Source organism: Rhinopithecus roxellana, chromosome 12 (assembly GCF_007565055.1).
Source record: "Rhinopithecus roxellana isolate Shanxi Qingling chromosome 12, ASM756505v1, whole genome shotgun sequence".
In the NCBI taxonomy this organism is placed as follows: Eukaryota; Metazoa; Chordata; class Mammalia; order Primates; family Cercopithecidae; genus Rhinopithecus; species Rhinopithecus roxellana.
This window is the reverse complement of record NC_044560.1, coordinates 90,448,612-90,472,436: the sequence shown is the minus strand read 5'-3', so window position 1 is coordinate 90,472,436 and position 23,825 is coordinate 90,448,612. Positions and strand designations below refer to the sequence as shown.

The following is a 23,825-nucleotide window of genomic DNA, read 5'->3' as shown; positions in this document are numbered from 1 at the left end:
TCTCAACCACGTTGAGTAATCAAATACTCAACGATCAATACATACGAGTTCTGCACAGGGTACATTCTAGTTTTTCTGGAAACATATTTCTTCTTTCTTATACAAATGATAAATCTTAGTTGTGAATGCTACATGCTGATATTGTATATGAAGAATTTTACTAACTCAAATCCAACTGCTCAGTCCTTTTCTTTGGTTACAGATATATTTGTTGCTTTTTTTTTGATGGAGTTTCGCTCTGTCACTCAGGCTGGAGTGCAGTGGTGTGATGTTGGCTCACTGCAACCTCCGCCTCCTGGGTTCAAGCGATTCTCCTGCCTCAGTCTCCTGAGTAGCTGGGACTACAGGTGCACGCCACCACGCCCGGGTAAGATGGGGTTTCGCCATGTTGGCCAGGATGGTCTCGATCTCCTGACCTCGAGATCCACCTGCCTTGGCCTCCCAAAATGCTGGGATTACAGGCGTGAGTCACCGCGCCCACCCTGTTTGTTGCTTTAAAATCTCACCTTGCTATCAAATTTCCAGACAGATTTTTGTAAAATCTATCAGTCCTTTCTTGATGATTTTACTACCTTCCATTCAATTTTACTACCTTCACTGGGGCATGAGGCTCCTTTAAGATGATGCAGTGGCTGCAAGCCTGGGATTTTGCTTGTGACACTGATATTTAAAATACTAACTGGTAATACTTTAAAAGGGAGCTGGAAAAGGTTCAACATGAAGCAAACTTAAAGGCCTTAAAGGCTCCTTCACCTTCTCCCCATCCAGTTGCTATGGTGGGGGTGGAGAGGATTATTACAGAGCATTGGAATTCTTTGGGGTGGGGAGGTGGGGGTGGTCACATAAGGGTTATAAATATCAGCAGCCAAACACTTGGTTGGCTGTGGAGAACAACTGAGAGACTGTAGTCTCCCCTTAAAGGCACAGAACAAGGAAGCTCCCTGAAGTATGTCCACAAAAGAAATTCTTCTTCTCTTTGGCAATGCATCATCAACCAAACACCTGCATCAACAACTGACAACTGTATGCAAATTCCAGCCAGGGAAAGTGACCAGAAGGCATTAAAGCCAGACACAGTTTAAGACGAGCAAAAATAAAGAATCCAGAGCCTGGCTTAAAGGAAAGCTGACTTAGAAGCGGCTGTTGCCACTATGCAGTCATAATCAGATTATCAGAAGGCTGCTTGTTACATAAATATTTAATTAGTAACCTATTCCACCTGAATTCTAAGTTTTCCATGTATAGGTGGCAATTTCTTCCAGGGCTATAGTTATCAACAGAGGGTAATTCTGCCTTCCAAGGAGACATTTTTAGTTGTACAACTGGGAAGTTACTAGGTCAGAAATGCTGCTAAAAATCCTACAATGCACAGGACAGCTTCTCACAACAAAGAATTTTATCCAGTCCAAAATGTTGATAGTGGTGGGCAGAGGTGGTGGCATGAGTGGCTGCCTCTTTCCTCCCCACCCACCCTCCAAAAATGTCAACAGTGCTGAAATTGAGAAATCCATTTTAGGATATTGTCTTTATTTCCTTGGACCCTAGTTCCTATTTGGAGTAGCTTTGTTTAAGGAAGAAAGCAAAAAAACCAAGACAGGCCAAGGAAGGGTTAGCACAAGGTGGGGGTTAGCAGGGATAGAGGTAAAGCTGGGGAAACCTAAACCTCCAGGTGACAGACAGGTCATACCAAGAGTGATTTCCTGTCTCTCCAAGGGCAGGTAGATAATGCTAACCTCATTTGCTCTACCCTCTACTGACTCACTCTCAGGCTGGTGTACTAACTGCCAAAAACGTAGATGAGCTGATACTGTCTTTGCAATCATTTGAAAGAAAGGAGTAAACTGGCAGTCTTTCAACTCCATGCTGCGCCCTGTCTTCCAGGGCTTTTTCTTTCTTTTTTTTTTTTCTTTCCAGGCTGGAGTACAGCGGTGTGATCTCGGCTCATTGCAACCTCTGCCTCCTGGGTTCAAGCCATTCTCCTGCCTCAGCCTCCCTGAATAGCTGGGACTACAGGCATGCGCCACCATGCCCGGCTAATTTTTGTATTTTTAGTAGAGACAGGGTTTCAACCATGTTGACCAGGCTGGTCTCAAACTCCCGACCTCAGGTGATCCACCCACCTCAGCCTTCAAGGTGCCGGGATTACAGGCGTGAGCCACTGTGCCTGGCCTTTTCCAGGGCTTTTCTCATGTGGACATGAAGATGCCTAAGCTTGCTTTCTATGTGGCAAATAAATAAATAAATAAATAAATAAATAAATAAAATAAATCAAAAGAAGGTGTTTACAAGACTTTCTTATTCTGTTTTCATAGTAGGATACCTAGGTCCCCCAGTAGAAACTTCAAGTATACTGAGACCCTGATCCTGGGCTCTGCTCAACCTGAATTAGCAATGAAAATAATCCTAAGGAAGCCTGATGCTGTACCTATTACAACCCAACAGCCCAGCCTCAAAGACAAGAAAGGAAAAGAGCAACTGGTTTGGGTGCTTTATATGCACCACTGGGTGAAGTGAACCACTATGAGAAACTCACAGACCCTAAAGTGGTCTGTGAGTCAGTGTTTCCCATTTTCCTCCCTTCCTCGCTTCCTAGCTTGCTTGCTTCCTTCCTTCCTTCCTTCCTCCCTCCCTTCCTTCCTCCCTTTCTTCTTCTTCTTCCTCCTTCTCCTCTTCTTCTTCTCCTCTTCCTCCTCCTCCTTCTTCTTCTCCTCTTCCTCCTTCTTTCCTGCCTCCCTCCCTTCCTCCCTTCCTTCCTTCTCCTTCTCCTCCTTCCCCTTCCCTCCCTTCTCCCTTCCCCTTCCCCTTCCCTTTCCCTTCCCTTCCTTCCTTGAGAGAGGGTCTCACTCTGTTACCCACACTGGACTGCAGTGGCATGAACGCAGCCCACTGCAGCCTCAATGTCCTAGGATCAAGTGATCCTCCTGCCTCAGCCTCCTGTGTAAGCTGGGCCCACAAGCATATGCCACCATGCCTGGCTAATTTATTTATTTTTTGTAGAAGGGCCTCACTTTGTTGCCCAGGCTGGTCTCGAACTCCTAGGCTCAAGTGATCTGCCCACATTGGCCTCCCAGAATGCTATGATTACAGGCGTGAGCTACTGTGCCTGGCCTCATTGTTCATTCTTATCACTGAGAGGTAGAATGCCAAGTCTGAAGCATGACCCGAATACACAGCAATATAAATACATATGAAAAATGAGTGAATGAAGGTGCATCCAGGTTTCTTGATAATACTCACCAGTATGATGCCCAAACCATCAAATACTTTCTGAGCGAGAAGTCACATGGTTTTTGGGGGGAGCAGGGGGCAAAGCAGGGGTTGGTTTAAGATTCAGAATGATCTCAATTCAAGTAAAACCTACATAGGGAATTTCAAAATGAGGAAAGTCTCTTGTTATCATCAGAGACTTAATAGTTTTTTTTTTTTTTTTTTTGAGGCGGAGTCTCGCTCTGTCACCCGGACTGGAGTGCAGTGGCCGGATCTCAGCTCACTGCAAGCTCCGCCTCCCGGGTTTACGCCATTCTCCTGCCTCAGCCTCCCGAGTAGCTGGGACTACAGGCACCCGCCACCTCGCCCGGCTAGTTTTTGTATTTTTAGTAGAGACGGGGTTTCACCGTGTTAGCCAGGACGGTCTCGATCTCCTGACCTTGTGATCCGCCCGTCTCGGCCTCCCAAAGTGCTGGGATTACAGGCTTGAGCCACCGCGCCCGGCCAGATTTTTTTTTTTTTTAACCATTCCCAGGAAGGTCACTCGAGGGGAATTCTTTGGCTGAAGTTCCAGTGATAAAAAGGTCCTTCCTTTCTTGTTAGCCTCCTGTTAGACACATACAATTCCATTTCCTCAATAACCAGAGACTCCCTTGTTCAGGAAAACGGAATTTCCTGAAGAGATTAGCCAAAGTCTTTTCTTTCCAGCTTTCTGAAAACAAGCTCAATCCTCTCATTAGTGATTTCTAGAATGGCTTCTTCCTTTCTACTTCCAACAGAGAGCTGAACCTGGTAAAGATCCTAACTCAGGAAGCCTAAGATCTCTGTCTGGTTTGAGTGGAAAAGAACTCTCTTCTACTCCCATGTGATAGAATCTGGTCAGCCAGTGAGGACCTACTAATCATTCAGAAGTAACTGAGGGAAAGCCTTTCCTAGGAATAATGTATTTTAGTGTTCCACTTTCATTTAAGGAAGAAATAATTTTCCCCACAGACTACAGATCCATGGATCTATCAGCACGATTGTACAGTCCCAAGTAAGACTGGGGGTTCTTCACAGGCCTAACTTATCTGTCTATTCTGATTATCTCCCATGAAGTGAGCTGGGTCAAAGCAGAGTTTCCATCTCCCAGATTCATATCCTCTTCTCTTATGCAGATTCTGTGCTAAGAGTATGATTCCATTAAAAAAAGAAAAGAGTTGAAAACTTACAATTAATGCTGTTTTTAAAAATATTTATCTTCATCTTTGTTTTTTCCTTATTAAAAATAATTTGAATCTGAAAACAGAGTCATACTTTGTAAATCTGGTCTGCTGTTGGAGTAAGGAAAGATTAATCTATGGCTGGACTATAACACATTAACCCAGGAACTCAATACTCACATCACGAAAATGACTCAGTCCTCAGAATGGGTCCAAAAAGACCTTCCCTTTATGCGGCCTCCCGGGGACTATGGAACTGACACACAGAATTTTTCTCCTCTCATTGTTTTCACTTCCGATGAGCTCAGCATGAGTTCAGCCAAGAATATGCTCCTCCCCTCCTGACCAAAGACTTTTGCTGGGAGAAGGCAAAAACTCTTTCCAAAGCTTTTGACTTCCCTACAAGGTGGACAGGTAGAACAGGGCTTTTGATTTGCATCCCCAACTTGAGGGGGGATACTGATCATTTTATGGTAACTATCTACTGACTTGACAATGGACTACACACGGGACACTCCACCACCCTTCTCCCTTCTCCCACTCTTCTTCCAGGCTTGTCTTGTCAACACCAGTCCACTGCTGATGAACACACTCTGCAAGAGCCCAGCCGATCAGTGTCCAGTCCCAGCCTTCACATCCAGAGTATCTGAGGTGGAAGGCTTATTTTTAGAAATCAGTGAAACGAATTTGGCTATGACAAGCAACTAAGTGCTATTGAACTCTGAGCACTATTAGGCAACATACTAGGATACAAATAAAACAAAGTAATGCCCAGTAATTTTTTGAAATCTTCTAGCAACATCAAAAGTCAGAATATCTCTAGAAATCAAGGATTAAATGAAAAGGAAAAGATGACTTGTCCTCAAATCCAAACACTAATATGCCTGCATGTGGAATCTTTTGCATATTTTAGCTCATATCTAATGCAATTTTAACACGCCTGTTTATCTCATTTTCTAGCTCAATGAAGATTAGAAGGGAGGAATAGACTACACAGACCAAATGACAGCAGTGACAAGTGATAGCAGTAAGAAACAATACCCAATATCATGGCGGTGGGCAGAAATCCTAAAATTACCTCCTCCTCTCCAGACACACATGCACAGCCAATCCAACCAGTACAATACTATAGAGGCCCTAAACAATAACTTCAATATAGAAATCAAAGTGCACAGTAATTTGGGAATACTTACTACAAAGCAGCCCCAAATGTCTCTCACATCCTTGAGAATATCAATATCACCATAGTATAGAACAGTACAGCCATTTAAATAATGTTAACCTGTACTCATTAGAAAAAACGTATGCATAATACATATTTAGAAAATTAGGCAAACTGAGTTTAAAATCATTCCTATATAAACCAGAACCTGGTTAGATAAAACTATTTTGGAGCCTAAAAGGATAAGTTTCAGTTTTCTAAAAACTTCATTTAGTTGATTAGATGGTTAATTCTAAATAGCCTGGATCCAAGTCAATTGGATAACTGAAGCATACCTGTAGAAGAAAGTCTCTGCTTTTGAGACACTTAAAACAAAAGAGGAAAGAAAAATGTGCAAGCTGAAACAGGGAAAGCCACACTACCACTAGAAAGGGAGTTTCTAAGAGGAATGCACTGCTTCACGGGTTTAAGTTTTCTCTACCTACCCTTTCCTTATCTGCGTGCCTCAAGAAACCCAAATATGATGACTCCTCTTGCTCAAAATTGTACTGTCTCCAAACATGGTAAGAAGGCCTTCAGCCAATGTCCCACTTTAGTGCTGAATTTCCCCCAAGCTCCTAGAGGGGCCCTTCTGAAACAGCCACATTTTTGCACTTGGATCCTGTCTACAAAACTGTGACCTCTCTAGGACCATGTGGCTCTGAGCTGGTGTCAACATTACCTCTGCATTCATGTTTTTAAGATAAATAATCCTGGCAAGCAGGGTCTCTGAGATCACAATTTTACTTTAATGGTGTGAGTATTAACTGTGTAAGTAGGAATAGTTAACTAGTGATGGAAACAAAGTGCTGGAAGTATCCTTTCCAAATCTATTCCATGTACAGTGGCAGAGTGAGAGACTTTTAGATATTTACAACAAAGAAAACTCTAGGGGCAAAAGGTTCATATAGTGAGAGCCAAGATCCAACAGAAGTGCTCCTAACCCAGTAAATCCACACTTTTGGGTCATGTAATCATCTCCTGTTACTTTAATTTATACTCACACAATCTCAGGACTGGAAATTTTGGCTCAGGCAAAGAATTAAAGTATTTTTGCAATTAAGGCAGTACTTCTCAACCACTCCTATAGGCAAAGAACTTGTACTCTTGAGGAGTCTGGGATGTATTATTAAGCTGCTTACTATATAAATGGGAGATTTATTTGAAGTGTCATGTTTTATCTTAATAATGATAATTTTATGCTTTATTCCATAATATATCAAATGTACATCACTATCCTCCCCTAAAATCTGTGTAAAAATAATACTTTAGGAAGATGAGACTATGTTTAACTTACGGCTTTTCATACCTCAACTTGAAAAACAGGGGGCTAAGTACGGTGACTAATGCCTATAATCCCAGCACTTTGGGAGGCTGGCGTGGGTGGATCACTTGAGGTCACGAGTTTGAGACCAGCCTGGCCAACATGGTGAAACCCCATCTCTACTAAAAATATAAAAATTAACCAGGTGTGGTGGTGAGCACCTGTAACCCCAGCTACTTGGGAGGCTGAGGCAGGAGGATCACTTGAACCTGGGAGGTGGAGGTTTCAGTGAGCCCAGATTGCCCCACTGCACTCCAACCTGGGCAACAGAACAAGACTCTCTCTCCAAAAAAAAAAAAAAAAAGAAAAGAAAAGAAAAGAAAAACAGAGACCTGAAGATATATTCACTGCTATTACAAAATCTGGTAATCTGAAATCTCAAGAAATCCTAAGAGGAAATTCTTAGAGTAAGAGATAAGACTTGGACATTTCTTTCTATATCCTTAATTGGTTATAAAGACTGAAATAAACTACAATAGAAAAATGCTCTGGCTGGGCTTGATGGCCCATGCCTGTAATCCCAACACTTTGGTAGGCTGAGGTGGGCAGATTGCCAGAGCTCAGGAGTTTGAGACCAGCCTGGGAGACATGGCAAAACCTCGTCTCTACAAAAAATACAAAAAATTAGCCGGGTATGGTGGCACCTGTGGTACCAGCTACTTGGGAGGCCGAAGTGGGAGGATTGCTCGAGCCTATGAGGTCGAGTCTGCAGTGAGCCGAGATCGTACCACTGCACTCCAAGCCTGGGTGAGAGAGGCAGACCCTCTCTCAGAGAAAAAGAGAAAAATGCTCCAACCAGTTTACTCAGAAGTCCAAGAGACTATTTAGTCTTCAGACAGTGTGCTTTCATGGTGATGGAAGTGACAATAATAAAACTAGGGACAGAAGTTAAAATGTATACTCGAATGGCTGCCAAGTTACAAGCAAATAAATACATGTAAAGAAAAAGAAAAACAAGGTTAAGACTTACTTTAAAATCTGCTAATTGTTGGTTGATGATTTCCACTTCGGTCCCCACTACCCACTGGAGGGCCTCTGCCTCCTCTGCTGCTGTGGTCGCGTCATTGAGTCCTTTCAATTTCCCGTAGAAGTCCTCTACACGGCCTAGTGTGAGTTCCAGCTGTTCCTGACGAGCTTTCCCCCTCTCTGTCAGTTTGCCACACTGTTTGTTCAGGGCTTCTAGCTCCCTTTTGAGACCTAACAAGTCCAGCGTCCCCTCTTCTTCTAGCATATGTCGACACTCCACTTCAGAGACCTCTATGTCTAATTTGAGGACCTGAATTTTGTTAAGGAATAGTCGCACATCCTCGATTTGGGACTGGAGGCTATCAGTGTCTCTGCCAATAGCACCCATGCCATCTAGCTCATCATCCAGGTCTGCCAATTGAGAAAACATCTCTCGTACCCGGCAGTGAAACTGGCCAATCCCTTCCAGCTTGTTTTCCATCATCACACAACCACTGTTCACTCTTTGCTTAACTTCGAGGAACTCTTGCTGGGTGACCTCAGCTTGATGGAGAAGTTGGGAGGCATCAGATCCATCTGGGGCATCTTCTACCAGCCCCTGAGTAAAGTTCCTCAGATAGTCTACCTGAGGCTCTAGGGCCTGCAGCACTTCCTGTTGAGCTCTTAGCTTCTCCAGGTTCTTGTTGCTACAGGCTTGAGAACCCAGAGCATCAAAGATCTCAAGTTGGTGTTTGGCTCCTTCAACCTTCTTTTCAATATTCTTAAAGCTTTCCTGGAACTCCTTGAGCCTCTGAGTCATTTCTTCGAGTGACCCTGTTTTGGCCTGCAGCTCTTCTGTGATAGCATCCATGTTCTGGTTGATCCCAGCCTTCTCATCCCGGATTCCATCCTCATCTGCTTCTGAAGAATTGATCAGAATGTCAGCAGCACTATTCAGTATTTCCAGTAGGGAGCGGCGCTTCTCCACCTCACTCAGCATAGCCTTTGATCTCAGGAGACTGGACTCTAGCTGCACTGGATCCAGAGTAGCTTGCAACTCAGACATCTTAGCTTTACAATCTTCTATCCATGGCACAAGGTCTTCCACATGCCACTGATATTTCTGAGCTTTCTGCATACAATCCTTGAGCCTGGATTGTCTGTCTGCAGTTTTTTTACTAAGCTCTTCCCAATGGTTTTTGAGCTCAACCAACTGGTTTTGTAGAGTCCTTTTCTCTTCTCCAGGAGGTACGGAAAGAAGTAGAGATTCCCCTTCAGCCACAATCACCTCATAGGAGCCACTGTGTTGATTAAGACTTTTCTGAAACTCTTCATTCTCCTGTAGCTGAGAATGTAGCCGCTCCAACTTTGCAGAAATGGGGCAGTGTTTTGCTTGCTGGCTTTGTTTATCATCCAACCAGGTCCTCAGCTCATCAAACATTTGCTGGAACTGCTGGGTGCTGGCAAGAGCTGCCTGGAGTCTGTTCATGCGATCGGCTGAAATGAGAAAATAAAATTGAAATCAATAATGCCTGAACCCTGGCATTTAAAATGTTTGCTGAGAATATATGGTCTAATCCTAGGGGAAGGGAACTAACGTTACTTGAGGGCCTACCAAAAAGAGGCATATAATTAGGCTTCTTCATATACACTATCTTATTTAATCAACCTTGTAAGGTGATCTAAGTAACAGAAGTAAACTTTGACTTCTAGCTGGTAAACGTGAAAGTCATAAACATTTTCAGAAAGATAAATAATAAATTAATGACACAATTTTTTTCTACCAAGTTATAATAAGAAGTCCAGAAGAGGACGGGTGCGGTGGCTCATGCCTGTAATCCCAGCACTTGGGGAGGCTGAGGTGGGAGGATCAGTTGAGCCCAGGAGTTCAAGACTAGCTTGGGCAACAAAGCAAGACCTCGTCTCTACTAAAAATAAAAATAATCGCCAGGTGTGGTGGTTCAAGCCTGTAATCCCAGCACTTTGGGAGGCCGAGGTGGGCGGATCACAAGGTCAAGAGTTCGAGACCAGCCTGGCCAACATGGTGAAACACCGTCTCTACTAAAAATACAAAAATTAGCCAGGCATGGTGGCATGTGCTTGTAGTCCCAGCTACTTGGGAGGCTGAGGCAAGAGGACTGCTTGAATTGAGGAGGTGGAGGTTGCAGTGATCCAAGATCATGCCACTGCATTCTGGCTAGGGTGACAGAGACTCTGTCTCAAAAAAAAAAAAAAAAAAAAAAAAAACAGCTGGGCATGGTGGCATGTGCTTATAGTCCCAGTTACTTGGGAGACTGAAGTGAGAGGATCACTTGAGCCCAGGAGATTGAGGCTGCAGTGAGCCATGATCACACTACTGTACTCCAGCCTGGGTGACAGAGTGAGAACCTGTGTGTGTGGTGTGCATAATATTAAAAAAAAAAAAAAGTTGGGTATCAATGAGAGTATATGTGGAACTCCACTTATTAGTACATCTATGGGGATGAATCTCTACTTGCGGGTTGAAATTTTATTAGAGCTTTTATCTTTAGGACCATGCTATGTAAACCTTCACATTTTGTAAGTGCTCCCTGTGTAACAACCATAGCAGTTCTCACTGCAACCAGGAGAAGGAATTGGATTAACACCATTCTGAGTCTAAAAATTACGTAAGGGAATCCTAGATTCTTGGGACTACTCCTAACCCATTCCTTCTTTCTGCTTGCCTCTAATAATGGCAGAAGTATGTTCTTCACTCCAACTTACCTGCAAGGTCTTCTAAACCTTGGAGAGGCAGGGCAACTGTCTCCAAACGCTTCTTCAGTTCATCCTTGAGGTACTGCTCACCAATGAGCACTGAGAGTTCATCGCACAGTGTCTGAGCCTCCTTAACCTCGTGGTCTAACTGCTCCAAGTCAGATCGAATTTCACTGGTCTCTTCCAATTGCTGCTTTACAGCCTCTGGTTGGGTGCTGATAGCTGACTGGCCACTCAGCCGTTGTCCAACTGCCCTCACCTTCTCTGATAAGTCCTGGAGCAGTTCCTGGTACTGGGTGCTCTTAACAATAGCTTGGTCAATTTGGGTGGAACGGGAGTTGAGTTTGTCAGTCAGCTCAACCCATTTCTGATTGATGCTCTGGAGTTCTTTCTGTACTTGGCTGGTGGATAGAGAGACATCTCCAGGGCCTGTTAGGATGCCCTGAGCTGCCTCATTCAGTTGTTCATGCTGTTGCCTGCGTGCTTCAAATTCCTTTAGCATAAACTGAAACAGAAATGACACCAAGATGTTTAGACAGGAAAAAAACAGATCTATCTAAAAGCAGTGTCAGACCAGGCACAGTGGCTCACGCCTGTAATCACAGTACTTTGGGAGGCCGAGGTGGGAGGATCACTTGAGGTCAGGAGTTCAAGACTAGCCTGGCCAATGTGGCGGAACCCTGTCTCTACTAAAAATACAAAAATTAGCGGGGTGTGCTGAACACCTGTAGTCCCAGCTACTTGGGAGGCTGAGGCATGAGAATTGCTTGAACCCAGGAGGCTGAGGCTGCAATGAGCTGAGACAGCACCACTGTACTCCAGCCTGGGCAACATAGTGAGACCTTGTCTCCAAAAAAGAAAAAGCAGTGTCAAAACAAAAACTGATGTTGGCTTGTGCCAAATAGTGCCAACTACTTTAAAAAATAAACCAGAAAGCTAAAGGACCGGGCTGGTAGGCTGAGGCAGTATCACTTAACAATTGCTTAATAAAAACTTATTTTGAAAGGCTCAGTGATTGTTCCTATTTTATTTCTTCTCCTTATTTGTCCCATTCTGTTTTAATGTCAGTTACTAAGGCCAGACATGGCTGAGAAATTAAAGTTGGCATTCATGTGCTTTGCCATGCAATACCCAAGCCTCTGAATAGGGAGTTCAGAACACTGGATCCCAGAGCCAGTTGTATTACTAGCTGGGCTTGCCATGTCAACTCTCAGTGTCTGTTTTTCTTAGTTTCTTTCTTAGAATTCAAAGAGCATATACAATCTGTATTTTATAATATAGCATAATTAGACAAAGAGCTTCTTTAAGGCAATGACTACGACTTTTTATTTCTTTTCTATCCCTTGCTGCTGTCATCAAAAAGTTAAGATTACAGGATCTGGAGTCAGACTGTCTGTGTTCAAATCCTGGTTCTGTCACCTACTAGGTGTATGACCTTAGGCAAGATTTAATAAGTTCTGAAACCCCAGCTTCCTCATCTGTAAAATGAGGGCAGTAGAGTACTTATTTTGGTTGTTATAAGGATTAAATGAGATAATTTATAGAAAGTACTCAGTATTTACACTGCACAAAAATAAATAAGACACAGCCTCACAAAATGACAAATGTGTAAACAATGAACTATAATAAAATGTAACAAAAGTAAAAATGATTAAACACTGATGTGAACATGCAACACAGAACTGTGAAAGCATGGAATAGGGTGATTAATTCCGTTGGGGATGACAAATGGCAGAAAACAAATCAGGAAAGGCTCCCCAGATGCGACAATAAAGAATGAGTAGTTCTCTAAGCAGAGTAGAGATTAAGGCTGGTGAAAGGCACTTCAGGGGAGGGTCTAGGATTAGCAGAAATACACAGATCAAAACCATTTTCATAACAATACTAAGATGTTAGTTGCCTTTTAAAATTTCTGTGCTGTCACAAATGTTCAATGATGTTTTCCAGAGGCTACGTGGTGCTCGATATTGTAACAGATATGCAGAAGCAGATATAAGAATAGCCTATTAAGCCAGAAATTAAGATTTGCAAAGATATAAAACAATGCCCCCCCCTTTATTTATTTATTTTTTTTGAGACAGAGTCTTGCTCTGTCGCCCAGGCTGGAGTGCAGTGGTGAGATCTCGGTTCACCACCAGCTCTGCCTCCCGAGTTCATGCCATTCTCCTGCCTCAGCCTCCCCAGCAGCTGGGACTACAGGTGCCCGCCACCACACCCGGCTTATTTTTTGTATTTTTAATAGAGACAGGGTTTCACTGTGCTAGCCAGGATGGTCTCGATCTCCTGATCTCATGATCCGCCTGCCTCAGCCTCCCAAAGTGCTGGCACAAGCCACCACGCCCGGCCAATGCCACTCTTTTTTTTTTTTTTTTTTTTGAGACGGAGTCTCGCTCTAGCCCGGGCTGGAGTGCAGTGGCCGGATCTCGGCTCACTGCAAGCTCCGCCTCCCGGGTTTACGCCATTCTCCTGCCTCAGCCTCCGGAGTAGCTGGGACTACAGGCGCCCGCCACCTCGCCCGGCTAGTTTTTTTTTTTTTTGTATTTTTTAGTAGAGACGGGGTTTCACCGTGTTAGCCAGGATGGTCTCGATCTCCTGACCTCGTGATCCGCCCGTCTCGGCCTCCCAAAGTGCTGGGATTACAGGCTTGAGCCACCGCGCCCGGCCTATGCCACTCTTATCATTAAACTTTTATGTTTCAGAAAACGCTCTTTTTTCATTAATAATATGTTATTTAGGTTAATGTGATGGTTTTATCATTGCTATTTAAAAAATAAATTTAAATATATACTTTAAAAATTCCTCAGTATTTTAGTACAATAAATGTTAACAGATAAACACAAGCTCTGGGGGATCCTCAGTAATTTTTCAGAGAATAAAAGGGGTTCTTGAAACCAAAAAGTTTGAAAACCCCGGATCAGAAAAATATTTGTAAGTAGACTAAATAGGACTCAATAATTACCTGGATGCAGGAACTAAAAGAAACAGTTCCTTCAAAAAGTACTCTTAGGTCTTAACTTAAGGAACCTGGTAAGTTGAGAAGACATGGACCAGGCTGTGGGAGAATGTAAAAGAAGGAAAAGCCTCTAGGCAGGATTTCATTGGAAATGACATAATTTTGACCAACCAAAATTTCTTTCTTTTCTTTTTTTTTTTTCTGTTTTGAAGCAGTTTTTGCTCTGTTGCCCAGGCTGGAGTGCAGTGGCACCATCTCTGCTCATGGCAACCTTTGTGCTGTGGGTTCAAGCGATTCTCCTGCCTTAGCCTCCTGAGTAGCTGGGACTACAGGCGCCCGCCACCACGCCCGGCTAATTTTTGTATTTTTAGTAGAGGCGAGGTTTCACCATGTTGGCCAGGCTGGTCTTGAACTCCTGACCTCAGGTGATCCACCCACCTTGGCTTCCCAAAGTGCTAGGATTATAGGCGTAAACCACTGCACCCAGCCTGACCAACCTAAATTTCTATGATGTTAGGCACTTAAATCAATTTTTTTGAGGTTTCATCACAGAAAATCCTATGTAAAGCCAGCAGATATAAGATGTTAAGTAATGTGGATCCTATCACAGGGGATTACAAGCGAAAAAAATTTTTTTTTCTTTTTTTGAGATGGTGTCACACTATTGTCCAGGCAGGAGTGTAGTGGCACAATCTAGTCTCACTGCAACCTACGGCTCCTGGGTTCAAGAGATTCTCCTGCCTCAGCCTCCCGAGTAGCTGGGATTACAGGCACATGCCACCACGCCCGGCTAATTTTTTGTATTTTTAGTAGAGATAGTGTTTCACCATGTTAGCCAGGATGGTCTCGATCTCTTGACCTTGTGACCCGCCCACCTTGACCTCCCAAAGTGCTGGGATTACAGGTGTGAGCCACCATGCCCGGCCACAAGTAAAATATAATTCCATAATTTAGACAGAAAAACTGCCCATTCTCATATCTACTCATCTTACTGTCTCTGTTAATAATAATAAGAGTTTTTGACTGTTTACTGTTTTACAGGCACCATGATTAACACCTTATAAATACCTCATTTAAACTGAGAGATTAAATGACTTGTCTAGGATCATATGAAATCTACTTACTGGGAGAAACATTAAAACCCAGTTTCACGTGATTCCAATTTCTTTGTTGCTATATTGCTCACCTGGACCTGTTGCTTTTGTGCATTCAACATGTTGGGGTCAATAGACAGGGGCCCCAGCACTCCCATCATCAGTTCTTTCTCCATCATCCACGGCCGGAGCTGGGATTCTGCAGCCTGGAAGCAGGCCAGATGACCTGCAGATTCCTCTAGCTGCCTTTGCCGAGCCACAGTCACCTGAGTGGCCCTTTCCCATCGGGAATCTGTAGAGAGGAAATGAGGGAATGTATTGCTTTACTCTCATCAACAACTGGCCTGGTTCCCAAGTTATGTTCCTAATATACTGCAGGAAATGACCCCAGAAGCGTTATTTATTTATTTACTTATTTGAGACAGTGTCTCACTCTATCACCCAGGATAAAGCGGTGGCCCGATCATGGCTCCCTGAAGCCTTAACCTCCTGGGCCCAAGTGATCCTCCCACCTCAGCCTCCCAAGTAGCTGGGACTATAGGCATGCACCACCATGCCCAGTTAATTTTTTATTTTTTGTAGAGACGGGATCTCCCTATGTTGCCCAGGCTGTTCTTGAACTCCTCAAGTGGGAAGATCACTTGAGCCCAAGAGTTCAAGGCCAGCTTGGACAACAAAACAAGACCCTATCTCTACAAAAAAATTTAGAAATTGGCTAGTTGTGGTAGCACATGCCTATGGTCCCAGCTACTCAGGAGGCTGAAGCAGGAAGACTGCTTGAGCCAGGGAAGTCAAGGCTGTAGTGAGCTATATCGTGCCACTGCACTCTAGCCTGGGTGACAGAACAAGACCCTGTCTCAAAAAAAAAAAAAAAAAAAAGGCCAGGCAGGGGGCTCACACCTGTAATCCCAGCACTTTGGGAGGCCAAGGTGGGCGGATCACGTGAGGTTGGGAGTTCGAGACCAGCCTGACCAACATGGAGAAACCCCCTCTCTACTAAAAATACAAAATTAGCTGGGCATGGTAGCGCATGCCTGTAATCCCAGCTCCTCGGGAGGCTGAGGCAGGAGAATCACTTGAACCCCGGAGGCGGAGGTTACGGTGAGCCAAGATTATGCCATTGCACTCTAGTGTGGGCAACAACAGCAAAACTCCATCTCAAAAAAAAATTAAATTAAATTAAAAAAAAATTCATCTATGCTGTTTACAGTTCAATATTATGAGGACATAATTTATCTAAACCCTTTATTGAATATTTTTATTATTTCCATCTTTCATTTTTATCATCAATATTCTTTAGTTGTTTAGTTATGCTTTTTTGGAGACAGGGTCCCCTTCTGTTGCCCAGGTTGGAGTTCAGTGGCACAATCATAGCTCACTGCAGCCTTGAACTCCCGGGCTCAAGCAATCGTCTCACCTCAGCCTCCCCAGTAGCTAGGACTCCAGGCTCATGCCACCACACCTGGCTAATTTGTTTTTCCTTACTTTTTGTAGAGACAGGATCTTGCTATGTTGCCCAGACTGGTTTGAACCCCTAGATTCAAGCAATCCTCCTGTCTCAGATTCCCAAAGTGCTGAGATTACAGGTGTGAGCCACTGTTCCTGGCCTCTCTTTGGTTCCTGATCACAGCAGATTATCAGTTTGACTTGCCCAAGAAAGCCAAACTTCTGACTCTTTGAGTGGAATTTCTAATTTTCTTCCCAATTCAGGCTCATGCTCTGGCCCTATCTGGGCCCTAATTGCTTATTTATAAAAATTAACTAAAAATAATTCCTGTTGTATAGGATGTGCTGAAATTCTCTACTTGCTTTGAAGATGAGTAACTTAGCAAACTTGCAACACTCCTGTGAAAACTTACTGAGTTCTTCTTCAATTTTCTTCCAATTTTCTGCTTCCTGTGAGTTGGGATATGTCACCAGTAATCCGGTCAGGGCTTCCTTTACTTTTTGAATTTTTGGAGAATTCTGTTCCAATTCAGCCAGGAAGGCCTAGGAGAAAGAATGCCATGCATGCCCTGAGATTCCGGACAGGAAATGAAGCTGTGTGTGTGGTAGAAATGATTGGAAAACTGGGCGGTTATTATAGGTTCTACTAGGATCCTATCAATGACTTGTTTAGTGATGTTAAGATACTTAACCCTTCTATTTCAATTTTTATTTTAAACTGAAAATCTAAATGGCAGGATCTGAGTTTCTTTTATGTATAACACAACAGTAGAACTCAATAGTTCTACTATTGAGAATTACAGTAGAAGGAATTATTAATCCCAATAAATGAAAAATATCAAGATATGATGATAACATATCTTGAAGGAGATGAGATGCTATGCTCAATAGGAATATTAAAAGTTTTGGTGAAAATTTCCTACAGGATTTTCTACAGTCTTGTATCTTCTGACATTTTTCCTAGTCTCACATGTGAATCTTAAGAATGAACTGTAATCAGTTATTTAGATCCTTCCAAGAATTGGAAAGGTACTTTGATAAGAATGGTTTGTCTTGCTTACAGCATCATATAGAAAATGAGATCCCATTCTCAATGAGCTAATGATTCTGGGGAGGGCTATTCTTTTTCTGCAAACATATCTGGTTTTGTTTCTGAATCTAACTTATAACAATTTCTAATTTCATAAGAAAATTCTCTAGGAGAGTTAAGGCATATTAATCATTTAGGAAGTCAAACACACTGCCCATCACAGTCTGGATTATTGCCCATGTCTCTCTCTCAGATGCCTGGGCTTGGGCAGGAACACTGGTACAGCTGTCTCTTCCTCTTGGTGTTGGGAGGCAACTAATGTAAACACAATACCTTGTTAGATTCAGCTTGGGCTTTCACTGTTTCTGTCTTGGTTGGAGATGACATGGCATCCATGGATTTCAGGACTTCCTCTTTTGATTCTAGCCACTGCAGCACAGAGTTTGCCTCCTTCTGAACCTCCTCCATTCTGTTGAGGATCGCCTGAAGGCTTTCCTGGCGTTCATGAAGTACTCCGCCCAGTTTCTCATACTTCAAGTTTACATCTGACATGTCACACTGGATCTCCGTCAGATCTAGTATCATAGAAACAGAAATGAGATTGGAGACAGCTCTTCAAGTATGTTCCTTGACTCCTCACTCCTAAATTACTTGCATCCCTCTTACTCCTTCTAGTGAACTAGAGATTATCTTCCTGCTAAATCATACAAAAGTTCCTGTTTATACACACAAAACAAAAGGGTCTCATTAATCTGCATTCTGGTTTTGGCATTATATACTCAGATGTATACCTTAAAATGCTAAACATGGGAACAATAAAAGTGAAGGGAGCAAAGTAAGAAATTAACCTTAGTGTACTACTGGGATTAAGGTGCTTGGAGTATTCTTCCATTCCTTCTTCTCCAAACTACAGAGAAGTCACCTAGCTGGGAGGCTGAGAGCTAGACTAGATTACCTCTAGTATAACTTCTTTAAAATTCAAAGATTAACATATATTTTCTTTGAGTTCTTTCCCTATTTGCCTTATCTAGTGATCCAGTCTATTGTTTTTCTACAATACCTTTAGCTTCAGGGGCTGCCAACCTGTTTATGTTCTACAGCCAGAAAACCACAGTTGCTTCTCCCCAGATTTTTATCCTCACACCCATTCTGGCAGCAGTTCTTCCACACATATTGCAACATATACAGATGCAAACATGGACACTGTCCTAACACATCCAACAAAGAAGCACTGTTGAAATGGCATTCTCACCTTTGCAGGTGTGGTATCCGTTTACACTGCCTACAGAGCTTCCTACAGAGGGCAGTATGGAACCTGAGCAGAAGGACAGGGAGACAAACAGGGCAAGACCAACGTGTTAGGAATACATATAGGCACTGAATTTGTCCTTTGGCCCTCCCTTTAAGCTTAGGTATCAGGAAGTTAACACAGCACAAGACAACATAGTCATGGAAAGAGACAAATTATTTTAGCTGCCAGGCAACAAAATGTCACTTGAGGATCTTAGCAGGAATGATTCTTAATCCTTTCTAGAGGAAATTCATATTCCCTTCTTATTAAATCTCCAACTTGAATTATTTGGATGCTGCCCTAATTTTGTAAAGCAAGTACTGGTAAAATTATTAAGTCTAGAATGGTACTTGCCATATTTTGGAATGAGCTTTTATAATAAAGCCAGAAAGTTTTACCTTTTATATCAATGTCTTTCAATATAATAAAAATGAAAATAAGTATCATTAAGAACATAAAAAGCAGCCTATTTTTTTTTCTTTTTCTTTTTTTTTTTGAGACAGAGTCTCACTCTGTCGCCCAGACTGAAGTGCAGTGGCATGATCTCGGCTCACTGCAACTTCCACCTCCCGGGTTCAAGCAATTCTCCCATCTCAGCCTCCCACATAGCTGGGATTACAGGCGCCTGCCACCAGGCCCGGCTAATTTTTTTTTTTTTTTTTTTTTTTTTGAGGCGAAGTCTCGCTCTGTCGCCTGGACTGGAGTGCAGTGGCCGGATCTCAGCTCACTGCAAGCTCCGCCTCCCGGGTTTGCGCCATTCTCCCGCCTCAGCCTCCCGAGTAGCTGGGACTACAGGCGCCCGCCACCTCGCCCGGCTAGTTTTTTTTTGTATTTTTAGTAGAGACGGGGTTTCACTGTGTTAGTCAGGATGGTCTCGATCTCCTGACCTCGTGATCCGCCCGTCTCGGCCTCCCAAAGTGCTGGGATTACAGGCTTGAGCCACCGCGCCCGGCCTAATTTTTGTATTTTTAGTAGAGACGGGGTTTTACCATGTTGGTTAGGCTGGTCTCAAACTCCTGACCTGAGGTGATCTGCCTGCCTTGACCTCCCAAAGTACTGGGATTACAGGCATGAGTCACTGTGCCTGCCCTAAAAAGCAGCCTTCTTCTAATAAAGACATTAAAATGAACCCTTCTTATATTGCTTCTAAAGGAAGATTCTTTGCCTTTTCTTTCATAACCTCTTCTTGCTCCCTTTCCCCAAGAAAAAATAGAAATCCTAAGTGCCAATAAATATGGCTCATCAACATTCCCATAAATTGTGCTTTGGGCCTTTGGTTCTGTTTCTAATCACCATAATTTCACATACATTCTCCCCAGACTGATTCCTTATATTTCAGAAAAGTTTCCCAAGATAGGTAAAAACCAGGTGATGTAATGATAAATATTACACAGAAATCTGAAAAATATTCTTAATGATACTTTAAAATGACAGAAAACTCTTGTATGCACTGACTTCACTTTACAAAAAGTTTGTGCAAGGTTATATTATGAAATAGTTGGCCGGGCGCGGTGGCTCACGCCTGTAATCCTAGCACTTTGGGAGGCTGAGGTGGGTGGACTGCCTGAGCTCAGGATGTTCGAGACCGGCCTGGGCAACACGGTGAAACCCCATCTCTATTAAAATACAAAAAAAATTCGCTGGGTGTGGAGGCGGACGCCTGTAGTCCCAGCTACTGGGGAGGCTGAGGCAGGAGAATCGCTTGAACCCAGGATTCAGTGAGGTTGCAGTGAGCCAAGATGGTGCCACTGTACTCCAGTCTGGGTGACAGAGCGAGACTCCATCTCAAAACAAAAACAAAAACAAAAACAAATTGTTGTGGGCCAGGTGTGATGGCCCATGCCTGTAATCCCAGCACTTTGGGAGATTGGAAGTTTAAGACCAGCGTAGGCAACACAAGACCCTATCTCTACAAAAAAATGTTAACAAAAAAAAAAAAAATTAGGCATGACAGTGCACATTTGTGGTCCTAGCTACTTGGGGACTTGAGGTGGAATGACTGGGCCTAGGAGGTCAAAGCTACAGTGAGCCATGATCACACTACTGTCCTCCAGCCTGGGTGACAGAGCGAGACCCTGTCTCTGAAAACAAGGAAAAAAATTAGTTGAATTACGGTGGTGATTATAAAACTTTTAAATGTTAATGTTATTATATTTTCAATTAAAAAATACAAAATAGAAAAATCACATTCCATTGCAGTGCGGTGATGGAAAAAAAGAAACTGGACTAGTAGGTAGCAGAAGAAGGTACTAACCAAGGTTGTCACTAACTCAGTATGTGAGCCTTAATCTACAAACACAGTTTCTTCTGCAGGATTTAAAGACAATACAACCTACTCTGTTAACTCTCATGGGGTAACTGGGAAAAGATCATGAGCCAATGTATGTCAAAGTACTTCATGAAACAGAGCTACATAAATGTAAGGTACTGAAATATATATGGTTTTTCAGAGTTGGAGGAGAACTTTGAGAGCACTCAGGATAGTAGTTTTCAAAGTGATTTTCAAAGCACCCTGAAAAGGTGCTTTAGGGATTGTGGTTAATGTTTGGTTTAAATGTAATATTCACAGACATTTCTAACTACTTAGAAATGATAATGAAACACGCATGTTCAATTATGCTGAATTCTACACCTTAACCCACCAGATAAAACCAATTATGCTGCTTTTCCGGGGAAAGTAAAGCAGCTCCTGACACGTCTAAGCATCTATTTTAACTTATTTTTGAGTGTCCCTGATTGGAAAGGTGGTAGCTCTTCACCAGCAATTTATGATATTCAAACCTGTCCATGTCCACTCATGTACACTATACAAAGAAAAACATCTATAGCATATGTGTAATACATTAAATAACATGACCAAAAATATAACACAGCTTGCTCTCTGTACATCTACACAGTTCTCACTGGGGCAGAATTGTGTAATAATATAATTCCTAACACTTCAAGTCAGTTGGACAGTTTTTGTCCTCAATGTCAGTCTTAAGTGTTTTCTATGTATAAGAGCCCTCATTAAACATTCTTAGTGATTTAACTTTGAAACAATAATTTCTTATTACATCACTTTCAAGTTTCTAGCTCAATTCAATCAAAGCCTGTTCTGATATTGTGAAGTCAACTTTTAAAAACATTTGTGATCATTTGCAAATACTTAATATGTGTGAACCATATTTTCTGGATACAACGAAACCAAACAAAATTTAGAAATAAATTAGATAGGCTGGGCCCGGTGGCTCATGACTGTAATCCCAGCACTTTGGGAGGCTGAGAAGGGCAGATCACAAGGTCAGGAGATTGAGACCATCCTGGCTAACATGGTGAAACCCCATCTCTACTAAAAATACAAAAAATTAGCCAGGTGTGGTGGCGGGCGCTGGTAGTCCCAGTTGCTCGGGAGGCTGAGGCAGGAGAATGGCATGAACCCGGGAGGCGGAGCTTGAAGTGAGCAGAGATCGCACCACTACACTCCAGCCTGGGCGACAGAGCGAGACTCCGTCTCAGAAAATAAATAAATAAATAAATAAATAAATAAATAAATAAATAAATAAGATGATGAAGCTGTCATCCAATAATCTTCCTTTTCAAATTTTTATATTCATTGAGGTAGTCTCAATATTCTTACTGAGGGATTTCATTACAGATAAATGCTATAAAATAACATATAAGGGAAACTTACGCCAACAAAATGTTATTTTTAAAAATTTTTTTTTATTATTTATTTATTTATTTTTTGAGATGGAGTCTCACTCTGTCTCCCAGGCTGGAGTGCAGTGGTGCAAACTCTGTTCACTGCTAGCTCCGCCTCCCGGGTTCAAGCCATTCTCCTGCCTAAGACTCCTGAGTAGCTGGGACTACAGGCGCCCACAACCACGCCCAGCTAATTTTTTGTATTTTTAGTACAGATGGGGTTTCACCATGTTAGCCAGGATGGTCTCGATCTCCTGACCTCGTGATCCACCCACCTCAGCCTCCCAAAGTGCTGGGATTACAGGCGTGAGCCACCGAGCCTGGCCACCAACAAAATGTTTTGTTTTATGTAGTAGGGTTCTATATGAGATTTCTGTTTTTCTACATGAAATTTCTGTTCTACATGACATTTCTGTTTTTCTCTCTCTTTTTTTTAAATGATCTAGTCTAGGAGTCAGTAAACTATAGCTCACCAGCCAAATCTGGTCCTTCATCTGTTTCAACAAAGTTTTATTGGAATACAGCCACAACCACTCATTTCTATTAATGTATTGTCTTTGGCTGCTTTTGTTACAAAATGTTGTCACTTGTGGATAGTTCCAAAATATCTTTTAACTTTAGAATACTAAAGTGCACATTTTCAGAAAGCAAATAAATTTTTCCTTTACTCATTAAGTGACTATAGGAGTGCACTATCATAGACTAGTAATAAAATCTATGGGATCTCAATTAACAATGAGCAAGTGACTGAGAATTCATATGAGAATTTTTTTTTTTGAGACACAGTCTCGCCCTGTCACACAGGCTAGAGTACAGTGGCGCGATCTGGGCTCACTGCAACCTCTGCCTCCCGGGTTCAAGCAATTCTCCCACATCAGCCTCCCGAGTAGCTAGGATTACAGGTGCAAGCCACCATGCCTGCTAATTTTTGTATTTTAGTAGAGACGGGGTTTCACCATGTTGGCCAGGCTGGTCTCAAACTCCTGGCCTCAAGTGATCCGCCTGCTTTGGCCTCCCTAAGTGCTGTGATTACAGGCGTGAGCCACTGTGCCTGGCCTTCATATTAGATTTTGCTTCAAGGACTTAATTTGCAGTGAAAGATTATATACACATGTGAGCACAATCTTTGTACCCCCTTTGAAGTACTGACTTCTGTTTTTTTTTTTGAAATGGGGTCTCAGTCTGTCGCCCAGGCTGGAATACAGTGGCATGATCTCAGCTCACTGTAACCTCTGCCTCCCAGGTTCAAGTGATTCTCCTGCCTCAGCCTCCCGAATAGCTAGGATTATAGGCACAAGCCACCAGGCCTGGCTCATTTTTATATTTTTAGTTGAGACAAGGTTTCACCATGTTGGCCAGGCTGGTCTTGAACTCCCGACCTCAAGTGATCAGCCCACCTAGGCCTCCCAAAGTGCTGAGATTACAGGCATGAACCACCACGCCCGGCCCAATACTGACTTCTAAATACCTTGCTTCTTCCTGGATATCACACTCATACCTATCCAGGCTTGCCCAATTTTTTTTTGAGACGGAGTCTTGCTCTGTCTGTTGCCCAGGCTCGAGTGCAGGCACCATCGTGGCTCAATGAAACCTCCATCTACCAGGTTCAAGCTATTCTCATGTTTCAGACTCCCCAGTAGCTGGGACTATAGGTGCACACCACCATGCCTGGCTAATGTTTGTACTTTTTTTTTGAGACGGAGTCTCACTCT

General features: G+C 42.8%; 1 protein-coding gene across 18 annotated transcripts in view; it reads right to left on the bottom strand.

The window, feature by feature from the left end:
- The window catches only part of LOC104675570 (microtubule-actin cross-linking factor 1), a 392,257-nt gene that overhangs the window by 92,764 nt on the left and 275,668 nt on the right, over positions 1-23,825 (bottom strand). For 15 of the 18 annotated variants that reach the window (XM_030942495.1, XM_030942497.1, XM_030942493.1 and 12 more), the window contains 6 exons: positions 18,391-18,453; positions 17,472-17,713; positions 16,522-16,651; positions 14,755-14,954; positions 10,625-11,120; positions 7,905-9,376 (listed from right to left, as the gene is read on the bottom strand). In XM_030942495.1, the coding sequence (XP_030798355.1) occupies positions 7,905-9,376; positions 10,625-11,120; positions 14,755-14,954; positions 16,522-16,651; positions 17,472-17,713; positions 18,391-18,453 (2,603 nt within the window). The remainder of the gene's footprint in view (positions 1-7,904; positions 9,377-10,624; positions 11,121-14,754; positions 14,955-16,521; positions 16,652-17,471; positions 17,714-18,390; positions 18,454-23,825) is intronic. The other 3 variants (XM_030942498.1, XM_030942507.1, XM_030942510.1) reach the window with 1 other exon arrangement.